General features: G+C 34.1%; 2 protein-coding genes and 1 non-coding gene across 3 annotated transcripts in view; 1 reads left to right on the top strand and 2 right to left on the bottom strand.

The window, feature by feature from the left end:
* Nucleotides 1–24,387, top strand: part of LOC132119127 (mitochondrial import receptor subunit TOM20 homolog B) — a 412,651-nt gene that overhangs the window by 252,981 nt on the left and 135,283 nt on the right. The gene's annotated exons all lie outside the window — the stretch shown is intronic.
* Nucleotides 1,087–19,669, bottom strand: LOC132119125 (uncharacterized). Its single transcript, XM_059528872.1, has 9 exons — nt 19,595–19,669; nt 7,295–7,824; nt 4,689–4,731; nt 4,448–4,512; nt 3,610–3,707; nt 3,460–3,528; nt 3,260–3,376; nt 2,336–2,410; nt 1,087–2,127 (listed from the first exon to the last, which is right to left on the bottom strand). The coding sequence occupies exons 2-9, from the start codon at nt 7,809–7,811 to the stop codon at nt 1,981–1,983; spliced, it is 1,131 nt and encodes a 376-aa protein (XP_059384855.1). The 5' UTR covers nt 7,812–7,824; nt 19,595–19,669; the 3' UTR covers nt 1,087–1,980.
* On the bottom strand, nt 15,453–15,582 carry LOC132119773 (U4atac minor spliceosomal RNA). Its single transcript, XR_009426185.1, has one exon. It is a non-coding gene; the product is annotated as a U4atac minor spliceosomal RNA (small nuclear RNA).

Below are 24,387 nucleotides of genomic sequence, written 5' to 3'. Positions count from 1 at the left end.
CTGTTTAAATGTAGTCTGGTTTTATACATAATAAATGGAGTAGACTTCATTTTAACGAGTCAAATCAGGCAAACGGATGTGATAAGAGGACTGTGTCTAATCAGCTAATCAGAGGTTTGGTCAAACGTCTGATGACTAAAACCTTTTCTCTCTGTCTCACGTCAGACAGTTGCTGGGAATCAATACTTAGAAGGATGTTCTGAGACACATGATGGCACAAATGATGAACCAGGATCCCCAATCCATCATGTTTAACTAGACTTCACTCTCTGATCTGTTAGTTAATGCACTTAAACGTGGCCAAAAGCAGAAGGCGTGAAGATAAACAGTTTTTTACTGATGTCATATTTATATTTTACATGCATTACTTTCAGTAGTGATAACAATGTGCATTATACGATTTAATTCAAATAAAACATTTTCAGAAAGTACAATTAAAATAATATACAGATAAAAAAGGGTTTTGGTTTGAAATATGAATAATAAATTATGACGTAGTATTGTATTATTTCATTAGATTTAATTCTTTAATTCATTAAATATTTTTTGAAAGTACAATAAAAGATTTTAACAACTCAAAAGATAGATCTTGAAAGACGGTGGGTTATTTTTTCTATAGAAAAAGAATAATGGCATATTATTTCATTACTTTATTAGATATAATTCTTTATTTCATAAAATATTTATATTTATTTCTTTGTAAACAATAGACAGGTTAATAATTAATAAATTATGATGTATTATTATATAATTTATTTAGATATTATTCTTTAATTCATAAAATATTTTTAAAAAGTACAATAAAAAATTCTAAAGATAAATATTGTAAGATGGTGAGTTAATTTTTATATGAAACATTATTAAATGGCATATTATTGCATTATTTTATTAGATATAATTCTTTAATTCAAAAAATATTTTTATGAAGCATTTTGAAAATGGTAAACGGCTCAAAAGATGAAACCTGAAAGACAGAAAGTTAATTGTTTTTTTTATAAAATGTCAATATTTTATAATGATTTATTTTTGCATTATTTTATTAAATTATACTCTTTATTTCATGAAATAATTTCAGAAACCACAATGAAAAATATATATGGTTTCAAAGATAAAACTTAGAAAACTCTCTCTTCACAGGAAAAACTATTACAAATTAAAAAATTGAGAACTGTAACACTATAAATAAATGTGCATATATTTATGTTTTCAAAGCAGAAGACTGATGAAGTACCAAAATATCAATATAAGTGAGCATAATCTGCTACTGTGTTTCTTTTTACAGTAACTTTTACACGTCATAGTTCAACTCAAATGTATCAGATCTGCTTTTTCCATTCACAAATACTTAAAGTGTAAAAAGCTTCTTCAAACAGTAATTTCCTCAAAAAGTATACAGAAAATGATGAACATTTCAAACTGTATGCAACGTTGTTGTCACATGACCTCACTAGATGAGTTTGTTTCTTCATCAGATTTGGAGAAATTCAGCATACTTGCTCTCCAATGGATGTGAATGGGTGCCGTCAGAATGAGTGTCCAAACAGCTGATAAAAACATCACAATAATCCACAAGTAATCCAGTCCATCAGTTAACATCTGGAGAAGACAGAAGCTGAAACAAATCCAGCATTCAGATGCTAATTAAGAGCCTATAATCTATAATATCGCTTCCTCCAGTGAAAAAGTGGTCTGGTCTGAATCAGGAGAGAAATCTGCGCAGGCCAAAACAGTTCGAAACAAACATGTGGCTGGATTTTAATGTGAGAGACAACAGAAGATACACTTTTTCACTGGAGGAGGTGTTATTATGGATTATGGACTTGTATTTTAGCAATGTTTTGTCTTTAGAATGAGCACATTTTCAGCATTTTTGGCTGAACCATTCGTTTAACTTTCAGTAGTTGATCAATTAAGTGGAAACGCAGATGTTAATGGTGGCTTGTGTTGGTTCTCGGTTATTAGCCGAGTAGTAGGTGATCTCTAAAGAGGAATGGAGACGATGGTCGGCAGAGGGCCGATGGGAGGAGGGTTGTATTTCTCCACACGCATTAACCTGCGCAGGATATCATCCCGATCTTTCGGCCAGCTGTAGACGTGTGTGTTTTGCAGCCAGGTGGGAACGTAACACTGAGAACGAGAAGAAAATGGGAAAAAACTGAAATTATATTGCCATTTTGCTTCATTAATCACGATTCTATGGTTCAGTGCATTGCTCTGTGAGGTGTAAAGAATATCGGACTAGTTGAACACGTTCAGTGCTGTGACAAGCTCACAAACATGCTTTGATTCGCTGAAATGCTTGAGGGTAAACTGCAGTGTGCTGAACTTCACAAACCTTTTTAGCCCCCGGGAACAGAATAGGAATGAACCTGTAGTTCCTGCAACCGTTCTGAATGAATTCACTCTGCAGCTGATGGAGGAAATCAAACATCAACAGCATCACAAATGTGTTTTTACACTAGAATTTAACAAACTGAACCAGAGCAACTTAACCGAACCCTCGCAATTATATTATTGTGCTTGTTTTGACTATGCAATCCCAGAATGCACTGTGTTTAATGATTATTTTAATGCATTTAATATTAAAATATTGCATGTTCACACTAAACTTTATTGGAATCAGCAATAATAATAATAATAATGATCTTTATGTATTTAAATTCTGCATTTGTGTGTGCAATGCTTTTTATGCTTATTAAAATATCACATTGCATGCTCATGCTTAACTCTATTGGAATTAGCAAAAGTATTATTAATAATAAAAACAATATTACTATTAATAATGATTATTGTTATTATTTTATGGCGTATTATATTTATTATAGCGTATATATATTCTAATTACACATTTTACACATTGCATATTCATGCTAATCTATATTGGAATTAACAAAAGTATTATTAGCATTTTTAGTATTCATTATAATAATAATAATAATAATTATTATTATTTTAATGCATTTAATAAATGTTTGTACAAAGGTATTTTGATTCTTACTAAAATATCACATTGCATGTACATGCTAAACTCTATTGGAATTAGTAAAAGTATTATTTTTATTATTAATTATTATTTATTATTAATAATACACGATATGATTATTATTTTAAATGCATTACAATGTTTTTGTGTTCGATGCATTTTTAAACTTATTAAATTATCACATTGCATGCTCATTTAATCTATTCAGTATTTCCTAAACTAAACTGGGATCAGCAAAATAATTAATAATAATATTAGTTTGGTTTATTTTGGGACCTGTTTGTGGATATACACGGTGTTTGAGGTTCTCTCGTCGCCCTCCACGCTCATATTCATGCCTGATATGGTCTCGTAATACCTCAGGCTGATGATGATGATGATCAGGTAATCTTTCTGCAGGGAGAGAGACAGAGACGCTGAAACTGTAGCTGTTTAGATTATGATAATGACATCACTTCCTGTCTCTGCGTGTTTACCTCATTGAGATATCGCTCCATGCAGTCGATCTTACTGATGCTGTTCAGCTGCTGCTCGAAAACATCAATCTGTGCACGAAGACGCAAGAATCAATCCAAACCCACAAAACTACATCGAAATCAAACCCAAATATAAAATGATGGCCGTACATGCGTGTCAAAGCCGTTGTTCCTCAGCAAAGACACGAACTTAATGATCTCCTTCAAGTGCTCTTCACTGTCGGCTTCATACGTGACAAAAACTTTCCCTGTGTGGAGAAAAAACACGTGACGCGTGTAAAAAGAGGTCAAACCGCCTCAAAACGAAACATGTGCTACATATGAAACTTTGCACTGCATTCTTCTCATTGCATGAAATGACCTTATAATAATTATTATCCAACAAAGTCAGAAATGAACGACAGGTTTAATTAAATTAAATCCATTACACCTGGATTTAAATAAAACTATCAATTAATGGAATTACATTCAGATCTAAGCACATATAATAAAGTTTCCTTTTACACGTTTTTATTTTCTTGCAACGTAGAGCATTACAACCAAATACATGTATTTCTGTTGAGATTATGAATGCAATGGGCTAATCAGAAGCGTTCAGATTAGAGGTTAATTTCACAGCTTCTGATACAGATTATGGTTTATAAAGATATAAATATGGACATTTTTCATACAAAAATGCATCAATTTTCAATAGGTGAGGCACTTTTTATGATGGATGGATGCACTTTATTGGACTTCTTTTGGACTTGTAACACCCATTTACTGCCATTATAAAGCTTGGAAGAGCCAGGACATCATATTCATATCAGATCATATTCGTCTGAAAGAAGAAAGTCACACACACCGAGGATAACTTGACGGTGAGTAAATCATGCGGTTATTTTAATTTTTGGGTGAACTATCCCTTTAATGGAAACGTTTATTTCCGGCCATGCTATCTACGTTACTGTATGTGTGTGTTGACATGTGGACAGGAAGTAGTACTCACTCTGTTCCTGTGGCAGGTGTGTGACACACTGACTGGCCTGTCTGGAGTTCACAGATGCATTTCCACTGAAGACACAGTACATGAGCAGATCATAGATTACTAAACAATTTGCAAGCCTTATTTTTTTCAGCATAAATGGCTTTTTCTTTTCCAGTTTCATTCTGATTTGAACGACAAAGGTAATTTGTTTCTGGACCATGAGTGAGTGTCAAGTGTTGTAATGAGACGTTACGAGACTCACTTTTCAGAGAAGCGTGTGTCCATGTGTCTGTACTGCGTCGGGCCTGTGAAATAAAATAAAAATGCTGATTCAGAATATAAAATAAGCACATATAGGCTAGCAGTGATTCTGAGAGACTGTGGTTGAGTTTGCAGGAACTCTTACGTGTAGATTGTCTCTCAACTGCAGGTTTTTCTGACTCTTCTGTGAAACAACATGAGATCCAGGCTGTTTTTGTACATTAATCTTTGTGCTTCAATCAGAATTACTGTGTTTAGATGCCTTGCATCAGATCTGGTAATGTCAAGTGACCAAACGCAACAGGACAATTTGTCACGCGCAAATGTAAATTATATTTATTTTGTGTTGGTTTTGTCCCTTTTTATGCACTTTTGGACAGCTTGCACTTTCGGTTTAAGATCTTTTTTTGTTTCAAAAAAGAAATTTTATGTTATTGAAGCATGTTTTTAAGTCTTTTTATTCAATTTTCTTTTTTTGTTTTTGTTTTTGTTATTGTAAACCATCCAGAAATCGAAATGTTTATTTAAATAACCTATAAACTTTATTTATTTTTTATTAAATTATAATTTTTCTTCTATCTGAAGTACACTAGTGTTTTAAAGGTTTGGGGTCAGTAATATTTTTCATGTTTTTTTTTAAAAAGTCTCTTTTACTCATCAAAGCTGGACTTATTTGATAATACAACACAGCAGAAATGATAAAATATTATTATCATTTAAAGCAGCGGTTTTCTATGTGAATCACTGTTAAAATGTAATTTATTTCTGTGATGCACAGCTGTATTTTCAACATCCTCCAGTCTTCAGTGTCACATGATCTTCAGAAATCATTCAAATATACTGATTTACTTCTCGAGAAACATTTCTGATTATCATCAGTGTTGAAAACAGTTGTGCTGCTTCATATTTCTGTGGAAACTGTGATACATTAAATTTTTCAAGATTCACAGATGAATAGAAAGTTCAAAAGAACAGCATTTATACAAGGTGAACGGAACATTTCAGTCGGAACATTGTTTAAACGTTGTTACTAATTTTAGAATGTTCAGAGAATGTAACCGCATAATTTTTGCAATGGAATGTTCCCAAGGGCGTAGCCATCTTTTCAGAAGTGAGGGGGTTTCTATCTATATAGCCTACCAGTTTTTGAACAGTAAGATTTTTTTATGTTTTTAAAAAAGTCTCTTCTGCTTACCAAGCCTGCATTTATTTGAAATATTTTTAATATTAAAATAAAAAAATTATAAAATGTAATTTATTCCTGTGATTTAAAGCTGAATTTTCAGCATCATAACTCCAGTCTTCAGTGTAACATCCTTCAGAAATCATTCTCATATGCTGATTTGCTGATTATCAATATTTAAAACAGATGACCACATTTTTTCAGCATTCTTTGATGAATAGAAGGATCCAAAGATCAGCATTTATGTGAAATAAAAAGCTTTTGCAACATTATACACTATTCCATTCAAAAGCTTAGAGTCAGTATAATTATTATTTTTTTTAGCAAGGATGATAAAGGCATCATTTTACAAAATATTTATATTTCAGATAAATCTTCTGAACTTTCTATTCATAAAAGAAACCTTAAAAATATTCTACTCAGCTGTTTTTAACATTATCATAATAAGTTTTTTTTGTTTTTTAGCAGAATATCAGAATTTGTTTGACTGGAGTAATGATGCGAAAAAAAAAAATCAGCTTTGAAATATCAATAAATTACATTTTGAAATATATTAAAATAGAAAAGTTATTTTAAATAGGCTAGTAAAAATATTTCAAAATTTTACTGTTTTGCTGTACTTTATCAAATAAATGCAGGCTTGGTGAACAGAAGATACATCTTTATAAAACATTAACAAGCTTACTGTTCACAAACGTCTGACTGGTAGGATACTATAGGCAACTTAAATTTTTTCTCTAATTTCTAGCTTTTAATTGGCTTAGAAATCTATAACCGCTGGATATTAACAAATAGTAATGATTTGTTTATATACTACAAACACTTTTTTTTAATCGCATAATAAGGCAGAATAGTTTTTATACTGTTTTAACAGCATTTTTCATATACTTTATTTATCACCTGCTGGAAATGACTTGAAAAAAACACATTTTGTCGCAATCGTGTCCGTTTTTCTCATAGACTGTATAAAAGGTTTTTCTGTGAAAACAACTGTTTTCATACAAGGATAGTTGGACGCTGTTGCCCATATTAGGAGTTTCCTGGTATGACTTTCTGCGCGAGAGCGCCCTCCGGCTTCGAGTATGAATGAAACAAACACTGCAGGAGAGTTTAGCGCTCCGTAATGTTCGTCTCGCCTTCTAGGTCCAAATAAAACATCAGGTCATGCGCAAACTATCCTGTCTTTTTGAGTTTAAATTTTAATTTATTCACACCAGCTCTTGAAAACCTCACACTTGACCGAAAAAGTGCGTAATCTACGCCCCTGAATGTTCCCTTAACACTCATATAACACACACATAAATGTTTTTTTTTTAAATTAGAATGTTCTAGAATGTTCACTGAACATAAGGTTTTCATAACGTAATGGGAACATTAGACTTTTTTTTTTTCATCCCAATCCCAAATTTTTGAACGTGACACACCTGAGGGTCTGTAGGGCGGCTGATGTCCGGCTCTGGAGCTGCAGTGATGGAGGGGAATCATGTGAGGTGGCGGGGGGCACGGCGGCCGCAGGTAAGTGTCGGGGTACGAGGGATGGTGGTACATGCTCGCTGATGGAGAAAACGAGCGCAAGGATCTAGGATACTCCAGACTCTCCAGACTCGGACTACAGCTGCCTGGAAGAGAGTGAGGCCTACTGGACGAAAACGAGCCGTCCTCTGAAAGCACGTGGTACATGGCAGACGGGAGGAAGGAGGGCAGGCTGTGGGGTGAACCCGCTCTGACGGGACCGTCCCAGCTGGGGAAGGGTGTCTGATGGGTGTAGAATGCAGACAGAGAGGGCTGAGTGTAGCTCACGGTGTTATGCTGCTCGATCCGTGGAGGATGTTGGATGGTTGTGGAACAGTTGTGAAGGTCTGACTCAAACTCTTCACTCCTGGTTTCGTCATTCTCCTCGGGACAGTTTAGAGATGCGTACTGATCGCTGCCGTGGGCCATGTGGGTTGGATATCTAAACAAAAGAAGAAAACCAGCACACTCATTTCTTCAGAATTGTACAGAGCCCCTACAGGGAAATTGATGTCATATTGGGATCTTCTAAAAAACTTGGAAATCATACAGTGTGGGAGAAAAAACTACATCTGAGTGATTATCCCAGTCAACACACAAAGTTCTGAACAAACAAACTTGCCATCTGGTCTTTAATAACGTTCTTAAAACGTTTGCACAAGAACATCAATCAGTCATCATTAATGGAACGCCTGTCTAACGATTTTTAAACGCTGTTACTTGTTTCAGAATATTCAGAGAAGCTAAAGTTTGCAAAATGCATGAAATGTTCCCATAATGTTCGTGTAACAAGTGCTTACAGCATATTTTATTCACTAGAAAAGTTTTGCTAGAGAACACACACATGCAATACTTTTGTGAGAGAATGCCAAAATGTAGAGTTCACCTGCAAAACTTTACACTCTTCCGAGAAACTAAGTGTTCGATTGATAAACTTAAGTAATAGAGATTATATGAGATGGGAGGGAAGAATAATGCTTATGTGAGCCAATGCAAACTATCTTGGGTCTTTGCATGAGAATGCAAAGCTTTTCTTGGTAACTCGACATTATTGCAAATGAATGCAGTGTTTCTTGTGATAACTCAATACTTTAGCCAGAGAAACACGTCATTTATTAAAACGTTGTTGCTTTTTTCTGTGGACTACAACAAAACATGCTCCACTTTCACTCGCAACAACAGTTCGGTGAGCACAAAAACACTCCATATCATAGCAGCTCATATGACTCGTGCATTATATTCAAAGACATCTGAGGCCAGTTGCATAAACTCTTTTTTAAACATTTCTCATAACTTTATTTTTTAAATCAGTTGCAAAAAGGTAGACTGGTCTAATCTGAATTGAAAAGTAAGACTGGCTACCCCTTGGATAACTGCTATGTTTATCCATCTGGCCCCTAAAATAGTTTTGGGTGGAGAATTTTGTCCTAGTTGCAACATGACACTCACAGTCAATGCTTTTGTTGTAAATATCCTAAATGTGATCAAAATAACATTTCCTTTCCTTTTAACTCCTTCAGTCAATAGACTACACCTGACATGTTTGTAGGCTATAACAGAGCATGTCTACAGTTGTCGTTACCTATAATGCTGCAATTTTTTTATTGTTCAGTCAGAGAGCACGTTTGCACATGCCTTGTTTTCATCTTCACCGGCTGACAGAAACCAAGAAGACTTCTGAAATCTGTCAGTGACCAGATGACAGCGTAAGAAAGAGGTCAGCACTGTTTTCTACTGGGGAACATCCACCCATGCAGCGTCCTTAAATAGGACACAGTGCATTATGACTCTTTATCTCAGCATGTCAAATTTATGCAGCCTGTGCAAAACTACAGACCACAACTGAGACATCATCCCATGCAAGCAGTTACATAAAACGCTTTATCTTTATGCAATATAAATACAGATTTTGTGTTTGAGCATTTGAGAAATGTAATGACGCGATGGTTCATCAGTTTTCAATGCAAATATAAGCCAATAAGTCAAGTGAAAAGCAAAGAGCAGTTAAACACTTGGCATCTGGTAAAGATGAAAGATACGCTTTATATCTGATAACCTGATTAAAACGTTTCCTGACACACTTGAGAAAGAAACCAAGCATATATATATATATTTATAGGAGTGAATTCATGTATTCAGGAATTAAATATACATTTGCAATGACAAAATATGTTAGCAATTTTTATATTCAAAAGTAAATTAAAAAGTGTACATTCAGGTGAATAAGGACACTTTTTACCATTGACACGAAAAATATCATTATTATCTAATATATATATAATTAAATAAATATATACCTTTTTATATTTAAAATTATAAGTGCACAATGTTAATACTTCAAACACACACGTTTAAACCTGTTTACATATTTGAACTAATTTAAATATATATATATTTGAACTTATTTCCCGCTGACTGAAGACAGAAACTCACCTGAGCTTCAGGAAGTCAAATGGACATCTCGATTCTTCTTTTCTCACTTTCTCACAGCGATTTCTTCAGTTTAGACTAATATAAGGCGTATTTCAGTAATAGTTTAATAGGTGTCCGTTCTGTGTCCAGCGTCATGTTGTCCAAGTGCGTCTCGGTTCGTGTGTCGGAGGAGGAACATGATTGATTATATGATGAGAGGAGGAGGAGTAACACCACACACGAACACAGGGTGAACAGGTTCAGGGCTAAAAAACATCACATGACAGATAACAACAATGTTTTACTTTCGTTGCCATTAAGCTCTAAACGTCCCGTTTCTAATTGTTTAAAACACGAACGTTTGCGTCGTTTTGTAAATGGTATGGAATGTTACTTTTGAATGTTCTCTGAACGTTCTAAAACAAATAGCATAGTAACATAAAAAAAAATAAAAACATAAGACGACCGTCCTACTAAGTGTACATCTGCGATACGTATTTAAGAGTATTTGCTCATCTGCAATACATCTGTACGTCCAGATGTCAAACAGATGTTTAGAAGATGTTTGTGATTAAAAATGCATATAAAACTGATATCTTAGAGAGGTTTGTACACAGCAGATGCTTTCCAGATGAAACAATCTTTAACAGACATCTTGCAGACGTATTCTTTCTGAATAAAGACCAGACAAATTTGAACGAAATCTTGTAAGGTTACTGGAAGAACATTTATATATAGGCCTATAACATTTATATAAGACGTCTCTAAAAAATATGTCTTGCAGATGTAAATGCAGACGTCATGTAGTGACGTACTGTCTTTCACTGTATTTTGCAACTTATATAGGCTAAACTTAAACAGCACGAGTCGTCCGTCCAAATGTCAGCAGATGGCTCTTTGAGTTGAGTTGATCAGACAGCAGAGAGCGCGCTATCGCTCTTCCGTTTGGCGCATGCGCAGGGTCACTTTCATGTTTTGAGCCGCACAATGGGCTGAGATCTCTGCTGTTTCCTTCCAAAAATGAACTGATGATCAACCCACAAGAAACGGTTTCCATGAAGCGGGTTTAGAGAGACATGCCAGGTACGTTAATTCTCGAAAGAGCATTTCCTCGAGCTTATCACTAGTTACGTTCTGACTCAGCTTGTTGTGGCTGGGCTTTGCGTGCGCTGTCATGAAAATAGTTTGTGCATGCTGTAAAATTCAACGGGATACATTCTTACAGTCATGCATACAATTAAGCAAACATTAAATCAGTTGCATCATTAACAATATCCATATCGATCATTATTTATTGAGTTGCATGGATTTTATTCATTGTAATGCCTTAATTTTTGCTAACTGATGTGAAACGAAAGTTAGACGGGATGGTAGATTTGGTTTACCAGTTGATATAACTGTGTGCAATGCACAAGCAACTAGAAAGAGATGAGAAAATATGATTTCAAATAATTAAATGCTGTACTGATTGAAATACCATGAAATAGTGATGCTTATACCATGGTACTGAATTGCTATAATTATATGTCATGGTAGGGTTTCTATGCATGCATGGAAAAACCAAGGTACTTTTTTAGTGATGTAGAGATATACATATTATATATTCAAATAGTGAAAAATAGCTAAACAGTATTAAAACAAAACCGGCACATTTTCACTGGCAGATTTCCACACTTTTAAAATCGCAAACAAGTAAAATAAAAATAAGACAAAATACACTTGTATTCTGTGTAATTATCTCTGAAATAATAGCAGTTTGATTCGCAGGAAATTTGATATTGCTTTAACAATGTTTTAGATATCTAAACGCAGTGTGCAAATGTTTTTTTCAGTATTATTTTGGGCTGTAAATAAATGCATATAAAGCTTTTATATTTTAACATTTTATATTTTATATTTTAAAAGTGATCATTCAGTTTTTGGAAGAGACTTATAAAAGTTGATCAAGATTCAAGATTTCAAGATTCAAGAGTTTTATTTGTCACATACCAAATTATATATAGCATACATAACCAGCAGTGAAATGTGAGTCAGGTCCGCTCCATGGACAGTGCAATTATTAAAGAAAACAACACAGATGGAAATATACATAAATATAGCTATGTAAGAATGAAATAAAAGTAAACAATAAAAATATAAGAATAAAATATAAAAAAGATGTATATTGTAGAATTAAATAGAACGCAAAATAATGTGCATGAACGTAAACTGAAGTCTTAAATATTAAGATGTACAGGGATGTACAATGTGCATATATGCATTTTACTGTGGTCTTAAATATAAGATACACAGGAATGTACAAGAATCAAATGTGCAAACATGGTGACACTGTCAGTGTGTCTATGTGAGGTAGTGAATAAAATGAAAAAGATGAAGTGAACATTAAGTGGAGGCATGAGGATGTTAAGGGGCTGGTTACGAGAATCTGATCTGTGAAACATGCAACACATATGAATACTTTAATTTGCATTGCAGGACTTAAAGTGATGGACTGGCTGTCTGAAAGAGTTTCCTTGCAGAAGGATGCTCTGTTGATTACAATATCGTTCAATTAACACGTTAATTGCATCTTACATCCATTCAGGATTCTGTCTTTGGATTAAGGAGGATTGGAGAAATGTAGTATTGCATCACTTGCTCAGCAGTGAATGGGTGCCATCAGAATGAGAGTCAAAACAGCTGATAAAACATCACAATAATCCACAGCACTCCAGTCCATCAGTTAACATCTGGAGAAGACAAAAGATTAAACAAATCCAGCATTAAGATGTTTTTAACTCCAATACACAGAGTCTATAATCCATAATAACACTTCCTCCAGTGAAAAAGTGTTCTGGTCTGAATCAGGAGAGAAATCTGCACAGATCAAGCACCGTTTAAACAGCTCTAAACAAATCTGTGACTGGATCTTAATGCACTTTTTCAATGGATTTCAGACTCTTAATGCTGGACGTGTTTCAGTTTTTGTCTTCTCAAGACATTAACTGATGGACTGGAGTGCTGTGGATTATTGTGATGTTTTTATCAGCTGTTTGGACACTCATTCTGACGGCACCCATTCACTGCAGGGCATCCATTGATGACACACTGATGCAATGCTACATTTCTCCAAATCTGATGAAGAAACAAACTCTTCTACATCTTGAATGACCTGAGAGTGTGTAATTTTAAAATGTTCATGTGTGGGGGAACTATTCCTTTAAATAGAAGCTAAGCAGAGATTGTGTAAATAACTGCCCATTCTTTCTGTTTCTTAAGTCATTTTGTTCATTCATGATTCAGTTCTCTTGGCGCACATTCTAAAGATTTTTAGGCCTTAAATAAGTGTGCAAGTAGTTCCAGGTTTGTTGCATATCATCACCACAGATCTTTTAGTTATCACTCTGAAATGCTTTATGTTGCCGCAGTGGAAAAAGTTGTTATCATTTCAGGAAGAGACACTCTTGGTTCTTACCAAAGCTTGAGTTTTAAGTGGAAACGGATTTATAATTTCACAGAACTGCATTTTCGGTTGACAGGCAGTTTGCATTAAATGAAAAAATGCTTGTAAACTTCAGACATTGACCTGAAGGACTAACGCTGCTGATTCAAAGCATTTAAGGAACATGATATGCATTAGGAGCTTTTTGAATTGCATTGATCACTTGTCGCTTCTAATGTTAGTATTTTATATTCTACTGGTTGGCATTTTTGGTTTGAGAAGTCACTCAATATAATCTAATTTTCTTCTCATCATTTTTACTGTGATTTACCTTTGCCTTTATTTAAGTTCTAGATCAGTTTGACAACAGTTTTTTCATCGATCTGTCAGATATATGTAAATTTTCTGCAAGGTTAATTTAGAGTTATTTAAATGCAATTCTATAGTAGTATAAAAATAATACTAAATACAAGTATTATTAATAATAGATTAACCGAAATATTTATTATTATTTTGAGCATGTTTTATATTATATATTATTATATTTGTTATATTTTTTTTAATATATATATTTCAGTATAGCTTTCATTTTTATTTCGGTTTTCATCTAATATTTGTTTTATTTTACTGCAGCATTATTTCAATTATTGAAAATGCGTTTGCTGTTTTTAAAATTAGGCTATTATTTATATATTATTATTATTTAAAAAAAATTCAATTTAGCTTTCATTTCAGTTTCAGTTTTAATTTTAGTTCCTCAAATTAAACTAGTTTCTGCTTTAAGTTTCAGTATTTGTTTTACTTTATTGCAGCTCTATTTCAATTACTGAAAATTATTTTTTATCAGTTTTCTGAGATTTTGAAGGCGATTCATGAAGCTCAATATTGCAGTGTTTTTCATTTTGAACACATGGACCTGTCCGCCTCATCATAGAGCATTTGAGGGAGTTTTTGTGTCTTAAATTATATTTAAATCTGTAAATGAATCTTTATCCATTCAAGAGCAGTTTCAGATTTTACTGGCCCAACACAATTTAATCAAACTATTTTAATAGATTATGCTTAAAACCAATGTTTTTATTTAAACAACAATTGGATCTTAAAACTAACAAAGAAAAAAAATGTTTTTAAGGAAAAATATTAAGAAGACTGTCATTGCAACTGTAAAATAACAATTACATGATTTGGGGAAAATTTTAATTGCAATACAAAAAAATAGGTTAATAATAAAATAAATATGTTTATAGGGCTGCACAATTTGGATATGTCTATAAAATAATAATTATTAAATTAGTTTATAAAAATGATTAAATAAAATAAGAAAGATAGAAATGTCTATACTTCACCGTGAAATACAAAATAAAAAATATAGTTATAAAACTATGCTGTTACAACTGTAAAGTTACAAAATAAAATATTTGTGTTGCTTGTTTTGATGAAATCAATTTTGTTTCAATTTAAATTTAAAGACATAAATGTATTAACACAAATAGAATAAGTTATGGCTGCACAGTTATAACGCATAAAATAAAATGTTGAGATAAAATAATTACAATTAAAGCAATAAAATTGTTGAATCTATTTTGTATTTTTAAAAACACATTTTAAATGAATTAAATAATCAACTAAAGAAAAATCGATGGCTCTTTTGCTGTTACCATGACTGAGAGTACCCTCACTGTTTTTCACTTTACCCACTGCAAACCTGCACACGTGGACATATATAAAATTATATTGTTTGTTTTATCATATGATTAAGGGCACTGCCACAATCAATTTTTTACAATCACCTCAGTGTAGATTATTCTTAAAATATCTCTATCTTGATTATATAGTGCCATTGAATCATTTAATAATTCATTCATATTATTTTTTTATTATACAGATTTAATTTGATGGTAATTTGCAACTCACTGTAAAAGCGTGCTGTCATAATTTTTTATATTGTTGTTATAACATTTGTTTCCAACCTCTATAATTTCATCATGACAATCAAATAATATAAAATACACCTACATAAATTCATGATGTTATTTTTTTTGTCAACAATATCTACTACTCTGTGAAATCCAAACTTGTTTATTAGATTAAGATCTTTTGAATATCAAGTATGCTATAAATGTAGTAACATTGTGCTTTTCAAATACTATATGCACTAATTTCAATAATTATAATCTAGAGCTTAGAGATTTCTATGACGTCTGAACTTTTACTTATCTTTCAGTAACTTTAATGCAGGTTCCAAAAATTGCACCATAACCTAAACCTAGAGTTCAGGTGATGCGGATTGTGTTGGTTAGGTGTCAGCAGGGCTGTTCTCACTATACGTTCATTGAACCGCCCAATCCACCCCCAGACAAGGAAGGTTAGCATTTAGCATTCGTCGTAAGGCTTTCATAGAGCGCTACTGCTCTTCACCACGACGGTGACTGTGAAAAAACACAAACACTGCCTTTCAGCTCAAATATTGTGATTTTCTGATTCAACACCTTTCTGTGCCACATAATACGTGACCATTTTCAACAAACTGACCCTATTTATTTGGATATTTGACGATAAAACACAGTTTAGTGGATAATACCCACAATCCTTTGCAGCTTGGATTTGCGTACACAGTCGGACATGAAGAAAAAATGCTTTCAGTGCCGTTTTGAGTTGTAAATGTAACTGAATGTCATTTTTAATGTAAGTTATCGATATTAAAATTGAAATATCCTACTTTAAACATATTTTGATCAATGATGTTGGTCTTTTAAGATGGCGCTGCTGGGAATGAGTGTCAGCTTTAGTGAGCAGATTACAGGAGCGCTTCAGAACACAGATAGAAACAGGGATGTATTATTAATAACAAATGAACACTTTGTGAGTCAATATTGTAAAGTGGTTCGATCACTGACATAGATGTTAAACTCGCGCAGCACGCGCTCAGTCCACAGGTGAGACTCTGGGTTATTTTACTATCTTTGATAGTTTTTTTATTTATTAATATCTTCAATTGGTTTAAATGTTTATATGTTCATATTTGATACATTTCTACATATATATTAAAAAAGAAAAAGCCAAAATAAATCATAAAAATACAAAAAATGACAAAAGTACATAACAAAATTAACAATACAACTATAATTTATATATGTCGTTTTTTTTCTTCATTTTAGTACTAAAGTAAGTTAAATTAAAATAAAAAATGTTTCATTGGCAGTTAATTGAAACAAACAAAAACAAATGAAAAACAATAAATACATTTAAAAAATATATACGTTTTTAGCATGTTATTTGGTTTCAGGCAACAGAAACGCATTTTATGCTTTTGGTTTCAGTTGTAATTTACTATAAAAAGCGTGACTTGCCAAATTAGTTTTAATGTAAAAATGCTTTTTTTTTTTTAATTTACATTTTTTTTTTTTGTAGTTACGGAGAACACGGTTTAACCCTTAGCAAGATTATTCTGTGAGGAGATCCGAGCCTTCAGGTGAGAGGCTTTTGTTCGGGTCTGCTTCAGAGCAGTGTTTCCGTTAGTGTGGTCTGTGGAGCCCCCTGCTGGTCATCTGAGTTAACTGCTGCTGCAGCGCTTCTCAATGTAGCTTTGCAGCGTACTTATGTACTTCTTTAGTTTAAAGCCTCTGTTAAATCAAGGCCTGGTGTTTCTGGTCAGGCTCTGGAAGGTGTGATGAACTGTCTGGTGGAGATTTACAGACACGTCGGGGAGAGAGTGAGGGTGGATCTGGGGAAAAAGGGGCAGCAGCAGTCACGGTAATAAAATCACATTCATATAGGTTATAATTATTAAAATCACTGCCTCTAGAAACAGTGTCATCCACATTTTACAAAATAAATGTTATTTTATTTATTAAAAATGTATTTAGAAATATTTTTTATTGTTTTAAATTTAAATTATAATAATTGTAACATTTTAATGTTAATTAATTAACAAGTTATTATAAAAATAAAAAAACATTAATGAATTTGATATTTTCTTAATTGTTTTTGTTTTTTTTATTATTTATAATATGTGATGTGATTTTAAATTAATTCTTATAATTATACTTTTTAAATTTATATATTTTTTAATATTTTCTTTATATTTATCGTTTACTGTGCATAAACCACAACTTTACAGTTTTAATATTGTATACGTTTATACTTTATATATTTATTTTCTACAGTGCCATCCACATTTCTTTATTTAATTTATTAAAATATTTTTTTCTTCAGTTGTTTTGATGTTAATAAAAAAATTATTGTAACCTTTTAAAATTCAAATGTCATTTTAATTTTAGTGAATATTTTAGTAGCTAGTTATAAAAATCAAATAATTAATCCTATTTGCTTTGGTTATGCTTATCTACAGTGCACAAAACCATATAATAGTTTTAATATTGTATATATTTCAAACGTATCAATTAAAAAAAATTGCAACAGTGCCATCCACATTTGACAAAACATTCTTAGAACTAAGAATTGAAAATGCAATAGTATCTTAATTTTAACTTTTTCTATTATAATAATATAACATTAATTAATTTATATTTTCTTACTGTTTACTTTTATTAGTTTTATGCTTTTTTTTACTTTATTCCTTTATTTAGTTAAAACTCTTATTAAACAGCTATTAAACGAACACATTTCATCTGCTGCATGTGACAGATACAGTACTGATATTTGTGTTGTAATTCTGATGCTCTTCTGTGTTTTGTTCAGGTTGACTGCAGCTTTCAAATTATGAATAAATATAAACGTTTTGATGAAAAAAATGAACCTGGCTTTTATGCAATGCACAAACCTGGCTATGTACTAATTTAATTAGATAATGCCTTACTTGCATATGTAATAATTACAGAAAATGTGTAATGCACAACTGTCTTAATAATGCACTGTGACAAATCATCTGGAGAAAATTTTTTATTTTTTTTATTTTACACTGTTCACCTGTAGTTTCTTGCCTGGAGAGAGTTATAAACATTTCTAAAACTTTTTTTTAAGCAAATGTGCAAACCAAATATTTTGGTCAAACTGCATTTATATGATAAAAAATACAATAAAAAATGTGAATATTATTACAATAAAGGAAATGTGTTTTCTGTGTGAATCTGTGTTAAAGTGTAATGTATTTCTGTGTTGCACTGCTGTATTTTCAGCATCATTCCTCCAGTCTTCAGTGTCACATGATCTTCAGAAATCATTCAGTCGTGCTGATGAATATTTTTGTGTAAACTGTGATACATTTTATTTTTCAGGATTCACAGATCCGTTCAAAAGAACAGCATTTATCTGAAATAGAAATCTTTTGTGACATTATTAATGTCTTTACTGTCGCTTGTGATCAATTTAATGCATCCTTGATGAATAAAAGTATTCATTTCTTTCAAAATAGAAACATTTCTTACTGATTTCAAACATTTTAATAATAGTGTATGTGCGATGTTGCCTTTTCTAACTTAAACATAAGGTCTTTTAGAAGGCAGCAGAATGTTTTAGTGCTAATTTACTATTATTAATATACTATAAAAGCTTTGTGATTATTTTAAATGGATTTTTCTTCTTGCTTTTATTTTTAGTATTTTCGTCTTTTGGAAGTGACTAAAGCTGCAATTCATCGACTGGCCGCAAAAGGGACTCAATCCCATAGACTCCCCATGTTAAAATGCCCAACTTTACAGCAGGAAAAAAATGTTTACAGCCTGGTACAGAAAGTGGTTTTAGTCAGCTTATTCTCACCTTCATGACAGCTGTGAGGTGTGTGAATTTTTTACAAGTCATCCGTTTAAATTATATTAAACCTTAAAGTTCTGAATAATTAAGGGCGTGGTCACTTGAGTGACAGGTGGATCGCTGCTGATTTCACCACTGTTGCACTAGGTGGGCGTGGTTTCTGCGACTAGCTCCCGCCTCTTTGCCCATTTTCGATTATTCAGGAGTGACGTGGTGATGTTCTGCCAAGATAGCGACGGCAGGCCCCGCCCACTTTAGGCTTCATATATGCTCTTCAGAAACCTAAGGTTGATGTCACGGACACTACGTCCATGCTTTTACACAGTCCGGTTGAACTCTGAACCGATCATCTCTTCCTCTTTACTAGTTATAGCAGTGGTTCTCAAACCTGTCCTGGAGTACCCCCAGCACTGCACATTTTGTATGTCTCCCTCATCTATCACACCTGAATCAACTCATCAGCTTATTAGTGGAGACTGCAAGACCTGAAGTGGGTGTGTCAGATATAGGGAGACATACTAGTGTGCAGTGCTGGGGGTACTTCATGGAGAGGTTTGAGAACCACTGAGTTATAGCATGAAATAAATATAAGTGAACATCTGGGGCCCGTTTCAAAAAGGAGGTTCAGCCAATTCTGAGTTGAAACTTGAGTTATGAGTTGACTTACCCTGAGATGGGAAACTCTGAGCAGGGCTGCGCGATTAATCAAATGCGATTGTCATATGCATCTCGTCAGTAGCCGGTTCAGTAATCAGTACTAAACATCCATCAGGTGCCTTCAGATGAAGCAGCATTTACTACACTGAGCTGTAGTTCAGTGACAAGCCACACACAATCATGTTCATAATTGCAGATATAATCGCGCAATAATGAAATAGTTGAGCGGTTATGAAAGCTGTTTGTGTAGCAAATGCTGCTCCATCTGAAAGCATGTGAAAATACCAGATTTAATAATGTTTTTACTCCAAAATTCATTCATAATGTCAGTCGAATGATTGACATAAATCCTTCTGTGAGATGATGTGGCTTCTTACACAAAATTAGGCACACAATATATTTCACAGTATTCTAAGCAGCAATAAATTGTCCTAGTTGTGTGTTTATTAGTCACGTTGAATCACTGAAAGCAGTTAAATCTTTTGTTTATTTCCTGTGTTTCTTCTGCAAGGCAAATTTGGAGTTTCAGCTCGAGAGCGCCCTCTGGCCTTCAGATGGTGATTTACTGCTGATCACAGAACCGTGCTTCACTGAAAGATACGCATGACAATTGCAACTTCTGCCTAATCGCGATTTATCACCTTTGCGATTTAACTTCGATTAATCGTGCTGCAGCCCTAACCCTTGAGTTGAATTGAGTTGGTTCAATCAACTATGAGTAGGTTGACTCTGAGTTTAGTGTGTGCACCACCTAAGAAAAGCCATGATCAATGGAGCTCCGAAACTAGGATTCAACATGACAAAAAGACGTCTGCGTACTTCCAAATCCAAATTTTAATATGTCATTTTAATTCTTATTCACTGTTTTACTATAAGTAGTAAGTTATTGAACTAATATTCATTTTTTCATGGTATCCCACATTGCATTAATAGCCTATTATTTTTCTTACCCCAATGGAAGGTAATTTTACTTGTTTAAAGAAGAATGCACTCATTCCAAAATACTCATATTCAAAATACGAATTTTTGCAGCGTAAATAAATGAAGTAGCCTACTTAAGCATCGCTTACCTTTAAAAAAGGAGGAGGAGACCGAAAGAAACTCTGGGTTTAACAAAGAAAACCTGCTCCAGACTAGGTTATGTTCACAGAGTAAACTTCCATGATAACTGAGTATAAGTCAAGCTTTATACCGCTCTTTCAGAAATTAGCTTGACTTAGGCTAGCCCACTTTCTCGTGTTTGATGCGTATTTTGAACTGAATGAGTTTCGCTCATTTCAGGGTTAATATAGTTTTCACCTCTGAAACGGGCCTCATAAGCCATCTCGTCTCAACCGCGGAAAGACGTCAATACACATTTTTTTTTAAGTCCAAGTCCACTGATGGCGTTATGATTGGTCATATCGCCTGTCAATCAAACTCCCTGCGAAGGTTCGATTCTTTTACTTAAAATCGCAAAGTCTCTTTTGTGCACTGTGCAGATAATATAACGTAAAGAGGCTCGATCGTGTCTCAAAGTCTCAGATATAAAAGTAGATTGGTCAAAGCGTCCATTCGTCCTCTGAGATCGTTGTGAAATGACAGAACGCTGTCTGAATCATGAATGACACGATGCTAATTATTGATGTCTGGAGAGGTACATGTGTCCTGACACACCATCACTGTCCTGCGGTCAGAAGATCATCCTTGATGGAGGACGCAGTGAAGCTGAACACAGTCTGATGATCTGTGATTGTATTAGACAGAGCCCTTAACACGGAGAAATTGATTTACTGTAGACTTCAGTCAGTGTGATTAATCAGCGGCGAGCGGTTGAATATCACGAGGAGGATTTATTAATGGAGCCAGATGATTCCTGGTTCACTGCTCAGTGACACTCATTTACTATTCTCTCTTTTAACTACCAACAATACCCAATACTAAATTAAACACGATCTCACTAGAAAACAAGGTAGCGATTTCGTAAGTTGTGAAAAATCGTACGAAAACTTACCAGGCTTAAAGGCCCCGCCCCGAATTTCGAAATGTAAAATAGTAATGAACTGACATGAGATTGTGCTGATTTACCAGTGCGCGTAATTATTCAGGCTAGGTAGAGAAATGCATCCGAATATTTATATCAGATCACGATGATCCGAAACAAGTTTACATATGACGTCATCAATGCCGCTTGTTTTTCAGCCACACCCTTCATCCAATCTTAAGTGATAAAACTTAAGTTCCTCCTTCATTTTCTCAGAAATACATAAGGTTATCGAAGTAAATGGGTGTTTGTTTGAAGTTACTAGAAACACACACACACGCACACCTGTGACTGTGGATATGTTGGAAATGATTTTGTCTCATCCCCCAGTTTGTAAACAAAACACATATTTATCTATGAAGCTGAAATATGAAGTCTGTATTTGGTTAAAATGCTTGGGCAGCTTGTCTAGTTAAATGAATTCCGTTTTATAACTTTGCAAATATGGGAAGGTTACATTACAATGTTCTCCAAATGTTCAAGATTGTTATTTTTTTTAGAATATGAAAACGTTTTTCTTTTTCTGGTTATGCAAATGTTGGGAATGTTTAGCTTTATAATTTTGCAAACATTATAACAATAACTTTATAAACATTGAAACAAATAAGATTATAAAAATGTCCAACTAAAAAGTTTTGGGTGAAAAAAAAAACTGTTCGATGAATGGTGCATAAATAACGTTTATGCAACGTTAGCATTAATGTTAATCTTAAAGTTATGAGCAAACATTCATCCAGTAACATTAACAGAAAGTTCATTCAAATGTGTCAGGTTTTTAATAATGTTCTCAAAACGACAGCACAGAATGGAACTTTGTTCTGAAAAGTTTAGGTTGGAACGTGTTTTAAATGTTACCTTTTTTTAAAATGTTACTCCTTTCAGAGCATTCAGAGAAAATTCAAAAGTAACATTCGCATAATATTTGCAAAAAAATGGAATGTTCCCTAAACGTTCTAATAACCGACAAAAACGTTTTTTTTATAGTCTATAAAAAATAAATAAATAAAAAAAACCCTGAAAGCTCAGATACAAAAATAAAGTTTTCAGCTGCGATGACGAAGGAATAGGCCCTAAATGATTGCTTTAATGCTCATTTGAGATTTCATCTTTTCAGGCTGCGTCCTGAACCCGTTTGATGTTTCCGGTTCTCCTGTAATTGTTTATTCGGAGTCTCGAGTCCCCGCGCAGGTGAGTTATAAACCCGAGCTGCGCGCGCTCATTAGTGTCCGCGCTTATTCCTCGTCAACATTCACCCAGCCGGAGAAAATTAATTCTATTAAAGGGCTCAATTCCCTCCGCCAGACCTCACTGTTTAAACATCTTTTTAGTGTATGATTAGAGCATATTTCCCAAAGCTGGCCGGGAGTGGCGGCTGGGTCGGTGAGGTCGCGCGAATGAAAGAGGGCGACTTCATTGTGCGATGACTGGACCATAAATCATCGGCCGTTTCCTATAAATCACGGCAGATGGCAGGGAGCGAGCGCGGGCTCGTGGGAGTCCGCCGGCCCCGGTGCACGCAGGAAAGCGCGGACTGCTGTAGCCGTGCGGGTCACCGAGAGCGCGCGCGCGCGCGCGGAAGGAACGCGCTGATGAGATGCAGACCTGGAGGTCCGAGAGACCCACCTCTCCATACTGGCCTGCGTTTAACACGTCTAATCGGCCTGATTAATATGTATGCGCGCCTCGGCCCACGTGAGGCCTGTCACACTGACACTCGGTGTCTCGTGTTCCGGGATCCCGGGAGGTGAACTGGCCCTTCTGTCATCCATTCTGATTATGAAGATGTAATTGAGCAGACTATGATAATGAATGCAGTGCTGGAGAAAGACGGACTCCAATCAGCCCGATGTCATCATCTCAACTCAAGCAGACTTTCGCAGCACAGTAATAACGTCATTATTATACTGCGGTCTGACACATTATGCATTTTTCAAAATTGCATTGGAACAACTATTGATATTTAGGCTACATTCGCATTTTGTTTTTTTTTTCTAACAGGGGAAACGTGTGTAAATGTTATGCCAAAACATTCTTAAAGTAGGCGTTTGTTTATAGAACTTTCTTACCACTTTATTAATATTTGATATATACGTTCTCATAAAGCATCATAGGATTCGAAGACCTCAGATATAGTGTGCAAGTGGTGCTCTTACATTTGCATTAATGCATTTTGCAGATGCTTTTATACAAAGTGACTTGCATTCCCTGGGAATTGAACCCATGACCTTGTGTCACTGTTTGATCTTCAGGAATACAAAGATCTAAAAAAACTAAACTAAACCAGTATTAAATTGCATTAGATCTACAGTTAGTCTGTTTGTCCCTCGTAGATCTAAGACGTAGGCCTAGGCCTGTAAGTTTAAAATAAGGAATGTCTGACAGGGTCAGGAGTCAACGGTGTCAGAGGTCAAAGGTCATGCTTTGAAGAATCTAGTTTGAAACAAAACTGGCTTTATTTGGAATAGCATATATTAAAGAAATAGCTGGAGCAGTATGCTGTTTTGTGCTAAATTATAACAAGTGGACATAAATGCTAGCCTGACTTCGTCATACTCATATTCTAGGCAGAACTTCCCGTCCAAAAAATGTTGTGGGCGGGCTTCGGGCTGGCACCCAGGCTACATAAATGCAGGATTATTTAGTCAGTTAAGTCAGTTTTATCACAAAAAGTGAATTTTGATGCAATGAATTTAGCAAAGCCACAAGTACAAATAGTAAAAGACATGGGCATTTGTTCTGTCAGGATCATATTTATAACGTGGTACAAATATAATATGCTT

The sequence above is a fragment of the Carassius carassius genome, chromosome 38 (assembly GCF_963082965.1).
Source record: "Carassius carassius chromosome 38, fCarCar2.1, whole genome shotgun sequence".
In the NCBI taxonomy this organism is placed as follows: Eukaryota; Metazoa; Chordata; class Actinopteri; order Cypriniformes; family Cyprinidae; genus Carassius; species Carassius carassius.
This window is presented reverse-complemented; position numbering and strand designations above follow the sequence as displayed.